General features: G+C 44.1%; 1 protein-coding gene across 3 annotated transcripts in view; it reads right to left on the minus strand.

Annotated features, from left to right (window-relative positions):
* The window catches only part of htt (huntingtin), a 306,184-nt gene that overhangs the window by 36,423 nt on the left and 255,549 nt on the right, over positions 1–14,212 (minus strand). For all 3 annotated transcript variants that reach the window (XM_069941879.1, XM_069941874.1, XM_069941888.1), the window contains exons 53-58: positions 13,962–14,065; positions 7,636–7,790; positions 4,903–5,042; positions 4,169–4,251; positions 3,611–3,741; positions 310–439 (exon numbers count right to left, since the gene is read on the minus strand). In XM_069941879.1, the coding sequence (XP_069797980.1) occupies positions 310–439; positions 3,611–3,741; positions 4,169–4,251; positions 4,903–5,042; positions 7,636–7,790; positions 13,962–14,065 (743 nt within the window). The remainder of the gene's footprint in view (positions 1–309; positions 440–3,610; positions 3,742–4,168; positions 4,252–4,902; positions 5,043–7,635; positions 7,791–13,961; positions 14,066–14,212) is intronic.

Here is a 14,212-nt window from a genome sequence, read left to right on the forward strand (position 1 = left end):
CAGACTGTAATGAATGCTGGGCAATTTCTGCTGATGGGCAAATCTTTGTTAGCCTTGGTAAACTAAAGGAAATTTCAGGTAATATTATATTTTGTTTTATTACACGACAATAAAAGAATCTTGAAGTTTCAAATTCCAATTACTGGGTGGGAAAGTTCTTCCTCAGATCCCCTATATACAAAATTCTTACCGTAAAATATTACAGGATAAGACAGAGCACCACAATTGGCTTTAATTATTTTGTGGAATGGGTGGGTGAAGAAGGCTGTGACACATCAGTTTATTATCCTATGGAGGTCTGATACTCACCGATCTTACCACCTCACTGACCAGAACAACAGGGGTTTTCTTGCCAGAGTTTACAGGAAGGATCCACTGACTGTAGAGTTCCAGCAGAAATTGAGAACAAGAATGAATATCAACCCCAGCTCGGTGCTTCCTGGAAATAAACCACAGCAGGCAACACGCCATAAACAAAATCTCTGCAGAACGAAAGACAGAAGGTGACCTGCTTGCTTATTGGCATAACATTTGACGGTCCTTGTAATTCATTAACAGCACCCCTGCTTTACTTTGCAGTTCCCGTGGTGATGAGGTTGAGACACTCTTAAGGCATTCTTCGCATTACCAGTGGGAAGGGCTGCTTGTGGAGGTGAACAATCAACAGTGGAGAAAATTCTCAACAATTTGCTGGCTGCAGTTCAATTCGCACCATTCCTTTCAGCCATCACCTGTTCACAACCAGTCCAATTTTAAAATTCACATCCAAAGATACTTCGAATCATCGATAACCTCCACATTTCTCTGGCAATGTTTTAGTCAAGTTTGGAAAACCTACCCAAGAAGGTTGACTTTCAGCTACTCAAGACAAACTTTATTGGATAGTGTTCTTTCGTATAATTTAAAACTTTGGAAGTATTTTACAAATGCAAGTTAAAATTAGAAAGTGCTAATAAAATTAAGCAGCTCAGACAACATCCCCAGATTGAGAGACCAGTTTTTTTTTTAATTGCAAATTTAACTTGCTATTTTAGTATTCAGGAAAAATGGTCTCAAAGGATTTGTGTTCAAACCAGCTATGTGATCTCATGGTAACATATCTGCTGACAAGCATGACATTTAAATATAGGGAGACATCATATTTTCATGGCATGAATTTTAAATCTTATCCACCAAGTTGTGTGGCATTCGACCATTCAAGCCAGAAAACGTCAGATATTTGCGGAACATCTGATCTTAGCGGCCCACTGAGATTGGGGCATCATGTTCTCCGAGTTCAGCAAGAACTTAACGTGAAGCGCTCATCCAAATGACAAAATTCGACCAAAGTTAAATTTCTTGACTCCATTCAGCAGACTTCAGAAGAATTCCAACAGGTCAATGATCTGGGTGGGGGGGAGTGGGGAGAGTAAAATCGAGAGCCAAGGGTCACAAGATACACAGTGAAACTGACTACCGGGATGAGGAAAATTGTCTTCACTCAGAGGGTTTTGAACTGTGGAGTTCTCTTGAAGACAGACAATGGGAGAGAGAGCATGAGTGATTGTAATGAATCATGGGAGAGGCTCCATAAGCAGAAGAGATGACCGATGGGACGGTGACCATGGCGGAGGACCAGTGAGGGGCTCAGAGGCTGAAGAACACACAGGCGGAAAGCTGTTGGCAACTCGAGGCGAGGAACCCACACAGGCTGATGGCAAATGTGGTCAAGGGTCTTGCACCAGGCTGCGGACTGCTGGCTGAAGGCATCCCAGGTACAGGAACTGAGATGTGAGAGGATGCCGACGGCAATTAAATCTTTCAGATCGTGTCGGAGGTTTGACTTTGGAGCTTGAATTGCTGATGGTTTGGACGAAAGGCAATGGGAGTGCTGGAGGTGAATCCACAGACACTCAGTGACTCCAGGGGTGGGGGAAGATGGGGGAACTCTCTTTCTCAGACTGTAAGGAGCACCAAGCAATTTCTGCTGATGGCGTATCTAGACTAATGGAAATTCTGTGTAACATTACAGTTTTTGTTTTAATATGTGACAATAAAATAATATTGTATCTTCCTCTATTTTGTGCCTGTCCACTTCCACATTCATGTGGAGATTGAAGAGCTGATCCCACGTTTGCACCGTTTGCTGTCCACTGGGTAGCATCCCCGATACAAAACATTCTGGGTTCAAGTCTCATTTCAGACACTGCAGCATGGAACATAAAACGCCATTTCTTATTAAACCGATGCCCCAACCACTTTGAGGGGAAGATAATGGTGCCATTTGAAATAAGAAAATTACTTCAGTAGGCTGATCAATAATCATCTTTCAATCAAAATGTACCGATTGATCATTGATCTGGTCATACAGTAGTTTTATTATAGCTTGCTGGGTGGAAATTCACTGCTCTAATTTATATCCTTTGGCTTGGCTTCGCGGACGAAGATTTATGGAGGGGTAATGTCCACGTCAGCTGCAGGCTCGTTTGTGGCTGACAAGTCCGATGCAGGACAGGCAGACACGGTTGCAAGGGAAAATTGGTTGGTTGGGGTTGGTAACAACATTTCAAAGTACTTTCTTGGCTCCAAAGTAATCAGAGAGCATCAATCGTGGCACATGAAACCAAGCCTTTCATTTTAAAAAAAATGGTGGAGTTGCTGTAATGGCAGCAATGCTGCTGGTGTGGTCTTGGGAGAGTGGGAAGCAGAGACATAGCACTGCTCCGCAGGGTCCTACTGCCCGGTTGTCATGCCAACAGCTCCATACAGGCTTTAAACAGCCTGTTACGATGGTGTTTTCTGTAACCACAGAGGTCTGTTCCCAAGATGGCAGTGGAACACAAGATGACTGGGGCTGGGCACCAGAAATGGGGGAGCACACCCTCCTTGAGAAGGAGAAGCCTGGGAGATGACCCTACAGAAAGGAGACCATGGCAGTGGATCAGCGAGGTGCTCAGCCGCTGAAGTAACACACAGGCTGTAGGCTGCTGGCAACTTGCAGTTGAAAGACTCGCACCAGTCTTTGGGCAGCTAGAGTCCGGCTCAAAAGAACCAGGTATCTGAACCTGGATTTGAGAGGAAGCTGAAGGCAAGAAGGCCCCCAGGCACTGAAAATTTCCTAATCGTATCTGAGATTTGGATCTGGAGCTCATGTCGCCGATGGTTCTGTGAGGCTGCAGGTGCTCGGTATCTCTGAAGGGACTCCCTTTCTTATTGTTGGGGGTGCTGCTGGGCAATGCTCATGACGACTCTTTGTTTGCCTTGATGGCTGGCAGGTGACATATTTCGTTCATATTACATTTTTTGCATTTTTACATGGCAATTGGGTGATGTGGTTGGTGTTGCAGTTAGCACAGCACTTTACAGCGCCAGCAATCAGGACTGGGGGTTTGAATCCCACGCTGTCTATAAGTAGTTTGTACCTTCTCCCCATGGGGCTCCAGTTTCCTCCCACCTTTTGAATTGTGCCGGGGTGCAGGTTAATTGAATGGCCTCGACTCGTGGGCTGAAATGACCTGTTACCAAGCTGTATGTCTAAATTAAAATATGGAAATCTCAAATCTTGGTTGTTCAGATCGACCATCTGCCTGATGTTCGTTGCTGACCAACACAAGGGCAAACATCAGCTGACCTGGAATTAATTGGTGAAGCAGGAGGTGAGGATGGAGCAGGTACATCGGTTTCATCTTCTTCATCTTCATCCCATTCCTCTTCCCTTAAGGGAGTTATGTTGTTTCCCAACCAAACCGAATGAATGGAGACCTGAGCACAACAGACAGGAGCACTTTACGAACAGAAGATCAAGAACGACATTTTCCCACTCGTCACGTCGATGATATATAGTTTGAGCAAAGCAGTGCCGAAGATTGGGACCGAGGTTCAAATCCCTCACGGTCTGTAAGAAGTTTGCACATTCTCCCCAAGTCGGCGTAGGTTCCCTCTGGTGCTCAGGTTTCCTCCCACCCTTCAAAACGTTCGGGGGTTGTATGTCAATTGGGTGTAATTGGGCGGCACAGGCTAATGGGCCAAAAGGGCATGTTACCGTGCTGTATGTCTAAATGAAATTCAAATTAAATGGCAACTGTTCTGCATTCATTGAGAATCTGGAGGGATTGAGTGGGTCGGGCAACATCCATGGAGAGAAATGGATCGGGTTAGGATCCTTTCTTCCGACTCAATAATACTGTACCTGTCCCAGTTTATAATCCATATTCCCCATCTCCCGTTCTGTGTTTATTTGCAGTAGAAGTTTTTCATGGCTTATCAGGACTCCTAAATTTAATAAAACAAAAGGCAACCAACGATTATAAGCACTCATTTATAATTAAACCATACAGAGCACTAACAGGCCTTTTTGGTCCAAGAGCCCGTGACACCCAATTAACCTGCAACCCCCAGTATGTTTCTATCATTGTGAGATGTACCTATTCAATTTCCAAATGCAAGCCACAAGAAAGCTAAACACTAAGTTCCCACTTGCATCCCCCCCCCACCCCACCGAGGTGAATTTAACCTCCTCTATTGAAACCTGGAAATAATTCCAACATAACCATTGCTGCAGAGCTTCGTGCTAATTACACGTGAAACTTAAACTGACTCGACAATGTAGTCCAGCTGATCTTCTCCCTTCAGGCTCTTGCACCCTCACCTCTGACATAAATCTTTGGACATTACAGAATAGAACAGTGCAGCAAAGGAACAGGGCCCCTCAGCACAGATATCTGCCCTGGCCACGATGCCCAAATTAAACTAATCGTCTAGTGCTGGCAGGTGAGACCCATCCCTCTTATTCCCTGCATCACCTCCCCTCATTTGCAGCCTACAGATTATAAATGTTCAGAATTAGCAAATCCAGAACAATAAGAGCCAGATAGACAAATAAAAACTTGTAACTGAAAGAGACCAGCTAGCACAGTGACACACCTGACGTTGAATGAGAGAGAGGTGGGACGGGGTCCCATGCTTGATAAGGGTACCGTGAAACTATGTTGTCTCGTTTGGACACCATTGCTTGGATTTCTCGCTCCACTATTCCACGAATGGCACTCAGTTTTCTTCCAAACCTGGAAACAATGATTGCCAACATCTCAACTTCAATTTCAACATCAACATACCACGTCCTGGTCTGACTTATGTCAGACCAGCATGACTGCAATCATTAATACATGGTACAGACTGGTACAACACAACTTTCCACACCAGCTGTACCTGACACCGCAAAAACTGAACAGATCAAAACCAGAACGGTCAGACCAATGCTTTAGATGTGGCATTGAGACAGGAACCTCTGTGCACACAACCTGGACATGGACCAAGATGAGACCCTTCTGGGTGGAACTAGGTCAAGTCCTAGAAAAAAAAATCATAGGTACAGAATTTCCACAGGACCTAGATTTGTTCCTGTTGGGAAACATAATGGACATAAGACTTATAATGAACCTGTCTAAATTTAAAATCCAATTCGTAATGATTGCATTGACACTGGGCAGGAAATGCATCGCGACAACCTGGAAATCTGACTCCTACCTGAGGATTACACGTTGGAACACAGAAATACAAAGCTCTGTTCCCCTAAAGAAAATTACTTACAACTTAAGAAAAAAGTATAACACTTTTTTGAAAATTTGGCAACCATACTTAAATTCCATAGGAGCACAATTATGGTGTGGACTGTCGCACCTTACCGTCCTACCTTCCCCGTCTATCCCTCAATCAATGAGGGGCGGGGTTCCAACACATCCAGGAAAAGTCAAGAGAAGAAAACAGCCCGAGTCCTGGCAGCTGTGTCATGACAAACCCATAAAACCTTGATATCTGTCTTATTCCTTTGTTGTGTGTCTTGAATGTTGTGTGTAACTGGTTATATGTTAAATGTGGAGGTTGGGGAGGGAGGGAGATGAAAAGAGCTTGAATTCTGCAGAAAACTGAATAAGATGGATAACTGTAAATTGTTGTCAATACTGATACTGTTAACACCGACGCTGATAACTGAGTTGAAGTTTGGAAAATAATCAATAATATTTTAAAAAAAACAACATACCACATCCAAACCTGACGAGCTCAAAACATGGGTGCTTAGTAAAAGAGACAGTGGAGCTGCTGTAACGGCAGCGCTGATCTGGTCCTGGGAGAGCTTGGAGCTCTGTTGGGTCCTACTGCCCGGACCTAATGTTGTTGGCTCCATACAGGCTTTAAACGGCCCGTTAAAGGAGCGCAAAGAGATAGACAACAGACTCGCCAAGGCAAATAGCGCCTTTGGAAGACTACACAAAAGAGTCTGGAAAAACAACCAACTGAAAAACCTCACAAAGATAAGCGTGTACAGAGCCGTTGTCATACCCACACTCCTGTTCGGCTCCGAATCATGGGTCCTCTACCGGCACCACCTACGGCTCCTAGAACGCTTCCACCAGCGTTGTTTCCACTCCATCCTCAACATTCATTGGAATGACTTCATCACCAGCATCGAAGTACTCGAGCTGGCAGAGGCCACAAGCATCGAATCCATGCTGCTGAAGACCCAACTGCGCTGGATGGGTCACGTGTCCAGAATGGAGGACCATCGCCTTCCCAAGATCGTGTTCTATGGCGAGCTCTCCACTGGCCACCGAGACAGAGGTGCACCAAAGAAGAGGTACAAGGACTGCTTAAAGAAATTTCTTGGTGCCTGCCACATTGACCACCGCCAGTGGGCTGATATCGCCTCCAACCGTGCATCTTCGCTCATCTCAGTTCGGCGGGCAGCCACCTCCTTTGAAGAAGACCGCAGAGCCCACCTCACTGACAAAAGACAAAGGAGGAAAAACCCAACACCCAACCCCAACCAACCCATTTTCCCTTGCAACCGCTGCAACCGTGCCTGCCTGTCCCGCATCAGACTTGTCAGTCACCAACGTGGACATACCCCTCCATAAATCTTAGTCCGCGAAGTCAAGCCAAAGAAAGAAGAAAAAGGAGCGCAGGGTACCAGAAATGGGGAGAAAATCCCCCACCCTGTTGAGAAGCACAGGACCTGACCCTACAGTACAGGGATCACAGCAGCAGACCAGCAAGGGGCTCAGCGGCTGATGGACCCCACAGGCTGTAAGCTTTTAGTGACTTGAAGGACTAACACAAGTTGTGAGGTTGCTGGAGATGACTGGCTCTTGGCAACCAGGTTTTGGAAATGGGATTCGAAAGTGAAGAGGGAAAGAAGGACTCCCAAAGGGCCGTTGTCGCTGGAAGCTTCCTGATCATATCAGAGGTTTTGATCTGGAGCCAAGATTGTCGATCAGAGGTTTGGATGTGGAGCTCGGACTGGCAAAGGCTGAGAGAGTGCTGGAGACAAATCCACGGACACTCAGTGTCTCTGAAGGGACTCTCTTTTGATTCTATTTCTCTTAATGTAAGGATCACTAATGCCAGCTCTTTGCCTTACAGCAGGTAGAAGGAAATTTGTGCAATATTACATCATGTACTGTTTCATAAGGAATGTCAAAAATGCAATATCAGTTTACTTTAATAGTGAATCAGCTGGAGGGTATCAGCGTTTTCTATAACATCTGTAAAATTAATTTGAGGCACTTTTCTTCCTTAAAAGATGTTTAGAAATACTTTTTCCATAGAATTAAAAACTGGCAGGGTATCTGAACATATCTAGTAAATTGTACGACTGACCTGGTATCCAGAGCCTTCAGAGCTTTGTTACGGGGCTGATGCTCTAGACAGCTTGTAGCTGGATTTCCTGCCACTGGAATTGTCATGGCACTTAGTACCAAAGATGTAATTGCTTGAACTGCAAGAATGTTAATCTGGGTTCTTTCTGTATCCTCCTGGGTAAAAATAAAAATAAAATGTACAGCAAAAGGAATCCAAAGGACAAAAGAGACTCTTTCAAATAAAAAGGCCAGCTGCTCAGAAATAGGATGCCGTTCATCCCTCGAGTCTCCTCCACTGCTCTGTTGCATCAGAGCCAATCCTTTTCTTAAAGTTATCAACTTGCCTTGGTCCATAACCTTTAACACCCAACTCCTGCTGAAAACTCATCAATTCTTTCCCAGCCCAAGCTACCATCAGTTTTCTTCACAAGTTGCAAATATCTCTTTCCATGATCATCCCAAATCTAAATGTAAATGATGTCACCCCTCACTAATAGCTTTCCTGTATATCAACTCGATCAAATCTTCAGCACCTCAGCAACATCGTCGTCGATCTGAGACAATGGAAGGAAATACTGTGGACATTCAGACAACAGGAGAACCCCAATCAGCTCATGGCAATGTCGCTTTTGTGGGAACCAAAGGGGTCAAGGAATCCTGGGAGACATTCCTGATCAACATGTGATGAGAGACACTTGCAAAAAGGATAAATAGAATTGAATAATAAATACCATCATTTAATATTCCAGTCATTACAATTCTTTTTTAAAAGTGCACACTCCAGGTTTTATTTAGGGGCATTTGTGTACATTTTGGTTTGACCATGTAAAAATTTCAGCACTTTTTATTCGTAGTCCCCTCATTTCAAGGCACCATAATGTTTGGGACATAGCAATGGTATGTATATTAGTCATGTTTAGTACAACAATGAAGAAGCTGTTTACATCCGATACCGCACAGATGGCAGTCTCTTTAATCTGAGGTGCCTGCAAGCTCACACCAAGACACAAGAGCAACTTGTCTGTGTACTACTCTTTGCAGACGATGCCGCTTTAGTTGCCCATTCAGAGCCAGCTCTTCAGCGCTTGACGTCCTGTTTGGCGGAAACTGCCAAAATGTTTGGCCTGGAAGTCAGCCTGAAGAAAACTGAGGTCCTCCATCAGCCAGCTCCCCACCGTGACTACCAGCCCCCCCACATCTCCATCGGGCACACAAAACTCAAAACGGTCAACCAGTTTACCTATCTCGGCCACACCATTTCATCAGATGCAAGGATCGACAATGAGATAAGCAACAGACTCGCCAAGGCAAATAGCGCCTTTGGAAGACTACACAAAAGAGTCTGGAAAAACAACCAACTGAAAAAACATATTCCTTGCATGCAACTACTGCTGAAGTCTGTGATTCATAGGACATCAGAAGGTGTTGAGTATCTTCTCTAGTTATGCTCAGCCAGACCTCTACTGCAGCCATCTTCAGACATTACAATTCTACTTGGCAAAGTATCTTAAACATATTTCTCAGAACTATATATCCTTGGAGCAGAAATGCTAGTCTCTTGATACAACCTGAGTATCCACTAATTTGAGGCAAGAATGAAATTGGTTTTAAAAGTAAGGTATTGGAACTGGGATTCAAGAGGGTGCTGAGGGAAGAAGGGCTTTCAAAGGGCCTTGTGCGTTGAAAGATTCCTGATTGTATCGGGGGGGGTTTGGATCTGGAGCTCAGGTTGCTGATGGTTTGAACATGTCTGGGAGGCTGAAGGAGCTGTAGGAGCGCTGGAGGCAAATGCACAGACACTCAGTGACTCTGAAGTGACTCCCTTTTGCTTCTCTTTCTCATTATTGGAGGAGCTCGGCAATACTAATAATAACTATTTGTTTGCCTTATGGCAGGCAAAAGTTGAAATATATTGTATATATTACATTATTTGTATTACATAAACATAGAGCATTACCACACATACAGACCCTATGGTCCACGATGTTGTGCCGATCTCTATAAACCTACTAATCTACAAGGTTACTTCAAAGTTCAGTCTTTCAAATTCAGTGTTGAAACGTAGGTCTTTCAAACTTCATGCCCAGAATTAATGTTGAACTGATGGGACGACTGGAGTTGTCGCTGCTACAGGCTCATGAATTCTTCTTGCTTTGCCTTTGAAGAAATGTTCATCCACATGAGTTGTGGTCCTTCTGTAGGTAAGACCTGAATTGGGCGGCCTCCACGAAATTTCCAAGACCCTGGCACCGGTCTCTCCGAGCGACCTTCACTGTTAGTCACACTCAAAAGGAAGCTCTTTGCTTCTCAAAAGACCCTCCTGGCACGTTAATCTACCGAAAAGGCCCAGTCATTCACAGAACATGCTTTGCTCTGAATTTCACAAAAATGGCTGACCACAAGGGCTGCTTCAAACAGTTTTCTCTCCAGCCATCAGAACGGTTCTCCCCTGCAAAAATCACAATGTCTTTGGAAATGTATCAAATCTGGATCAGACTGTGACAAACCTTCCCTCAGTAATTCCAATGTATTGAATTGTCACTGGGCTGTGACTTGTGATGGTGATTGTGTGAAATGTTAAATGTCAGCTGTGACCATTCAGTTCTTCCTGTCTATACTATCCCTTATAGTGATAATGCCATTTTGCTAAAACTAAGAATTACATCAAGAAAAATGCTTGTAACTTGGCAGTTAATCAAGACTGTCTGCAGATGCTGGGCAAGTGCAATACACAAACATACTTGAGAAAGTCAGCTGGTCGCGCAGCATCCATCGGAAGCCAGGCCCAAAACATTGGTTATCCTCGACTTCCTGTGGATTCTGTGTGACCTGCTGAGCTTCTCCAGCACTTTTGTGTATTGCACTCATAATTTGACAACTGCAGTACAACTCCGAATATCCAAAATCCTCAGTTATCCTGTAGCAGCTTGTGGCGACACAGAAGACGCTGTTTGAATACGGCAACCATGCAGGCTACACGAGGCCTTTGCAGCCTATTCCCATAGGCCTCTGCAAAATGGGCTCTGCCAGCCAATCGCTGGCGACAGATTGCAAAAGGGCAATCAACGCCCAGGGCGGTACAAACCACGCCCATCGAGGATGCTGTAGCAAAACGGGTTGATCCGGCCAATCACCGACAGTGGGTCGTGCGGACATCAATCAGAACCTGAAGGAACACGGGTCACGCCCGTCAATCACATGGCAGCCAGGGTCTGCCTGACTATCGCCAGTTCATTAAATCAGTGTCAACTGCACTCCTCATTGTGTATGTCTTAATTCTGAGCTAGAATCTTGAGACATGCCACAATCTGAAATTTGTTTGGACCCAGAAATTTTAATTCACCCAATATGAAATTAGAACGATTGTCCTCATTTCAGGTAACTCCGTCTCCTCTCTCTTTCCATTTCTTCTTTACCTACCCCTAATGACTTTTCTCTCCAACTCTCTCTCAAACTGCTCGCCACTGTCTCCTAGCTGCAAGCAGCTGGAAGAATCATCAAGGAGAGCGGCCTCCTGGGCAGGAGCAGGGACCTCGGTGGGGAGGTGTCAGTCAGTGATGGCGGTTGGGAGTGGATCTGTGTCGGGCTCCAAAATTGAGAACCAAGACACGAAGATGGAACAGCCCCTGCAAGAACAGGAGCCCACTGTCTCATCAGTGAGCGTTCCACCGGCCTGGGAATCCTCACCGTGGATAGGTAGCAGTCAGAGATTGGTGGCAGCCAACATCTTTTTGGTGAGAATTAAACATTATTTTAATGCTTTAAAAAGCCTTCCCTTGATGTTTGTTGTTGTTTAAACATTGATACAAGTGATTCGCTGTTACTACTGGGATGTTTTTAAAAAAAATAACTAGTAATCCGAAAATTTCAGTTATCCGACATAGGTCTGGTCCTGACCCTTTTGGATAATCAGTTGTACCGTTTTCACATCACTACTGCTTATGTACTATAACAGCCACTTCCAAGTGTCCAAACACCAGCTTCTTGCACAAGTGAAACACCTTTTTTCCTTTCCTCATTCAACCCAGAAGTACAGAGTTGGGGAAATGATGGAAGTGAAGCGAAGATACCCCAGGCCAAGCAACCACCAAGTATGGACTGCACAGTAGCAGAATGATGACAGCTGCAGCTCACAGCTCCAGGGAACCTGGTTCATTCTCCGCATGACCTTTTGTTGTGGTTTGCTGTCGGCATTTCCATTTCTCCCCCACTCATCCCAAACGCACTATTTCCAAGGGTCAGAGGTTTCTTTGGCAAGATTTGGCAGGTTAATTGGCCACTGCAAGTTGCACTGAGTACACAGGTGTGGGAGGAGAACAAAATGGAAATCAATGTAGATGGGCTCTTCAATGGATATTTAAAAGCTTGCATAAAAAGAGGACAGCTGGGGAGAAAGGGCAGGGGAATTAATAAAAGGGAAACAAGGAAATGACAGACAAGTTAAATCAATATTTTTCACCAATCTTCAGAACAGAGAACACTGCAAATATCCCAAAGATAATAGATAGGGAGTTTCAAATTGCACGGAGAAACTTGTAATAATCTTATCACAAGGGAGTACATATTGGAAAAAACTAATAGGACTAAATGCACACACATTGCCAGCACTGAGGGCTTGTACACGAAGGATTCAAAGGAAATGGCTGCAGAGATCAGAGCTAGAGCGGATGCAGAAAAGATTGTCAAGGATGTTGCCAGGACTGGATGAGAACTTGAGTTACAAGGAGAGGGAGTGAGGGGGGAGAGAATATGTTGCAATTGTTCTTCCTGGACCAGAACTCCAGAAAACTGGAGACTGTGGAGGGTATCCTTATAAAACCTGAGACAGGGACAGGCCCAAGTTAAACTAAAACTCTTCTGCCTGTAAATGATCCATATCCCACCATACGTCTATCTAAAAATCTCTGATTATTTTCCACCATTGCCTCTGGGAGCCTGTTCCAGACACCAACTACTGTGTTAAAAAACTTTCACCCTCTCATTTCAAATGTATGTCATCTGTCCTGAGAAACTTCTATCCTGAGAAACAATTAGTGTAGCGATTAATGCAACGCTGTAACAGCGCTGACACTAAGGAATTGGTACATTCTCCCTGTGGGTTTTCTCCAGGTACTCCTTTTCTTCTCACTGTTCAAAAGTTTTACCATCCTGTATATCTAAATTTAACATAAGATTCTGACTGTCTGCCCTGAATGCCCTATCTGTGCTTCTCATAATTTGATAAACTTTATCAGGTAAAGAGGTTTACAAAATCTCTAAGTGGCATAGACAAGGTGAATGGTCAGTTATTTCCACCAAGGTAGAGAAGCATAGAACGAGAGACCATAGTTTAAGTTTAGAGAGGAAAGATTGCATTCAAAGTTTGAGAGATTCACCAGGCTAAGGTTGTAGTCATTTAATGGAGGTGGTTAATCTCCAGAATTCTCTTCCTCAGAGGACTGGGGAAGACAAATCTCTGGACGTCTTTGAAGAGAAGGGCTACAGTGAACTGGCACAAAAGGGGAGTTGATGCCCAAGTAAATCAGCCATGATTGTATGAACTGGAGGGTTAGGTGGAAGTGGCCAGGAACCCAGCTCCTATTTTCACGTACATGATGGCTAATTGCAGTCTTGGTGGGGTGAAGGGCCTGTTCCCATACTATGTTTAGCAAAAAATTTGGGGAGATGCCAGTTAAGGTTTTTTTTTAGCCAGAGAGTGGTGGGTGTCAGGAATGCATTGCCGAGGGTGGTGGTGGAGGTTGATTTAAAAGGCTCTCAGATAGGCACATAGATGCAATAAAAATGGCGAGTTATGGGTGTGAGGTAGGGAAAAAATTAGACTGTTGTGGGATAGGTCTATGTCAGTGGTTCTCAACCTTTTTCTTTCCACTCACATATCACTTTAAGTAATCCCTATGCCACTGATGCTCGGTGATTAGTAAAGGATTGTTTAAGGTGGTAAGTGAGTGGGAAGGTAAGGTTGAGAATCACTGCTCTAGATTCAATTGTTACTGAAATATTTTGCTTAAGAAAATTGTCATTGGCTCATTCATTTCCTTTGGAATTATGAAACGGTGCACATAACGAGTCAACGAGGGACGATTAAAACAGTAGTTTTCAAACTTTTTCTTTCCACCCACATAGCACCTTAAGCAAACCCTTACTAATCACAGAGCAGCCATGGCATAGGGAATACTTAAAGTGGGATGTTAGTGGAAAGAAAAAGGTTGAGCACCACTGATCTATGTAGATCAGTGCAACATCGTGGGTCAAGGGGTCTAATGTTCTACGACTCTATATTCATTATCAAATAATTAATTCCCTAAATGTTTTCACTATTTCTCCTGATTCCCATGTTGACGATACCTCTTGTGGGAATTCCTCTTCCTCATCCATCACTAGAGGCTGAATTACAAGCACACCAAGAAGGGTTGCCCAGGTTTCTTCAAATTGAGTGCGGCTGGTCCACCCTGATAAGGAACAAAACAATGTTTTTAAAAATATTTTAAATTAGTCCACATTTACTTTTAAAAAATCAGAAACATTTAAAAAAAATCAGAAACATGAGGCTAAAGGGAATGATAAGAATAAAACCCGCACCATCGTCCATGAGGAAA

Source organism: Narcine bancroftii, chromosome 1 (genome assembly GCF_036971445.1).
Source record: "Narcine bancroftii isolate sNarBan1 chromosome 1, sNarBan1.hap1, whole genome shotgun sequence".
In the NCBI taxonomy this organism is placed as follows: Eukaryota; Metazoa; Chordata; class Chondrichthyes; order Torpediniformes; family Narcinidae; genus Narcine; species Narcine bancroftii.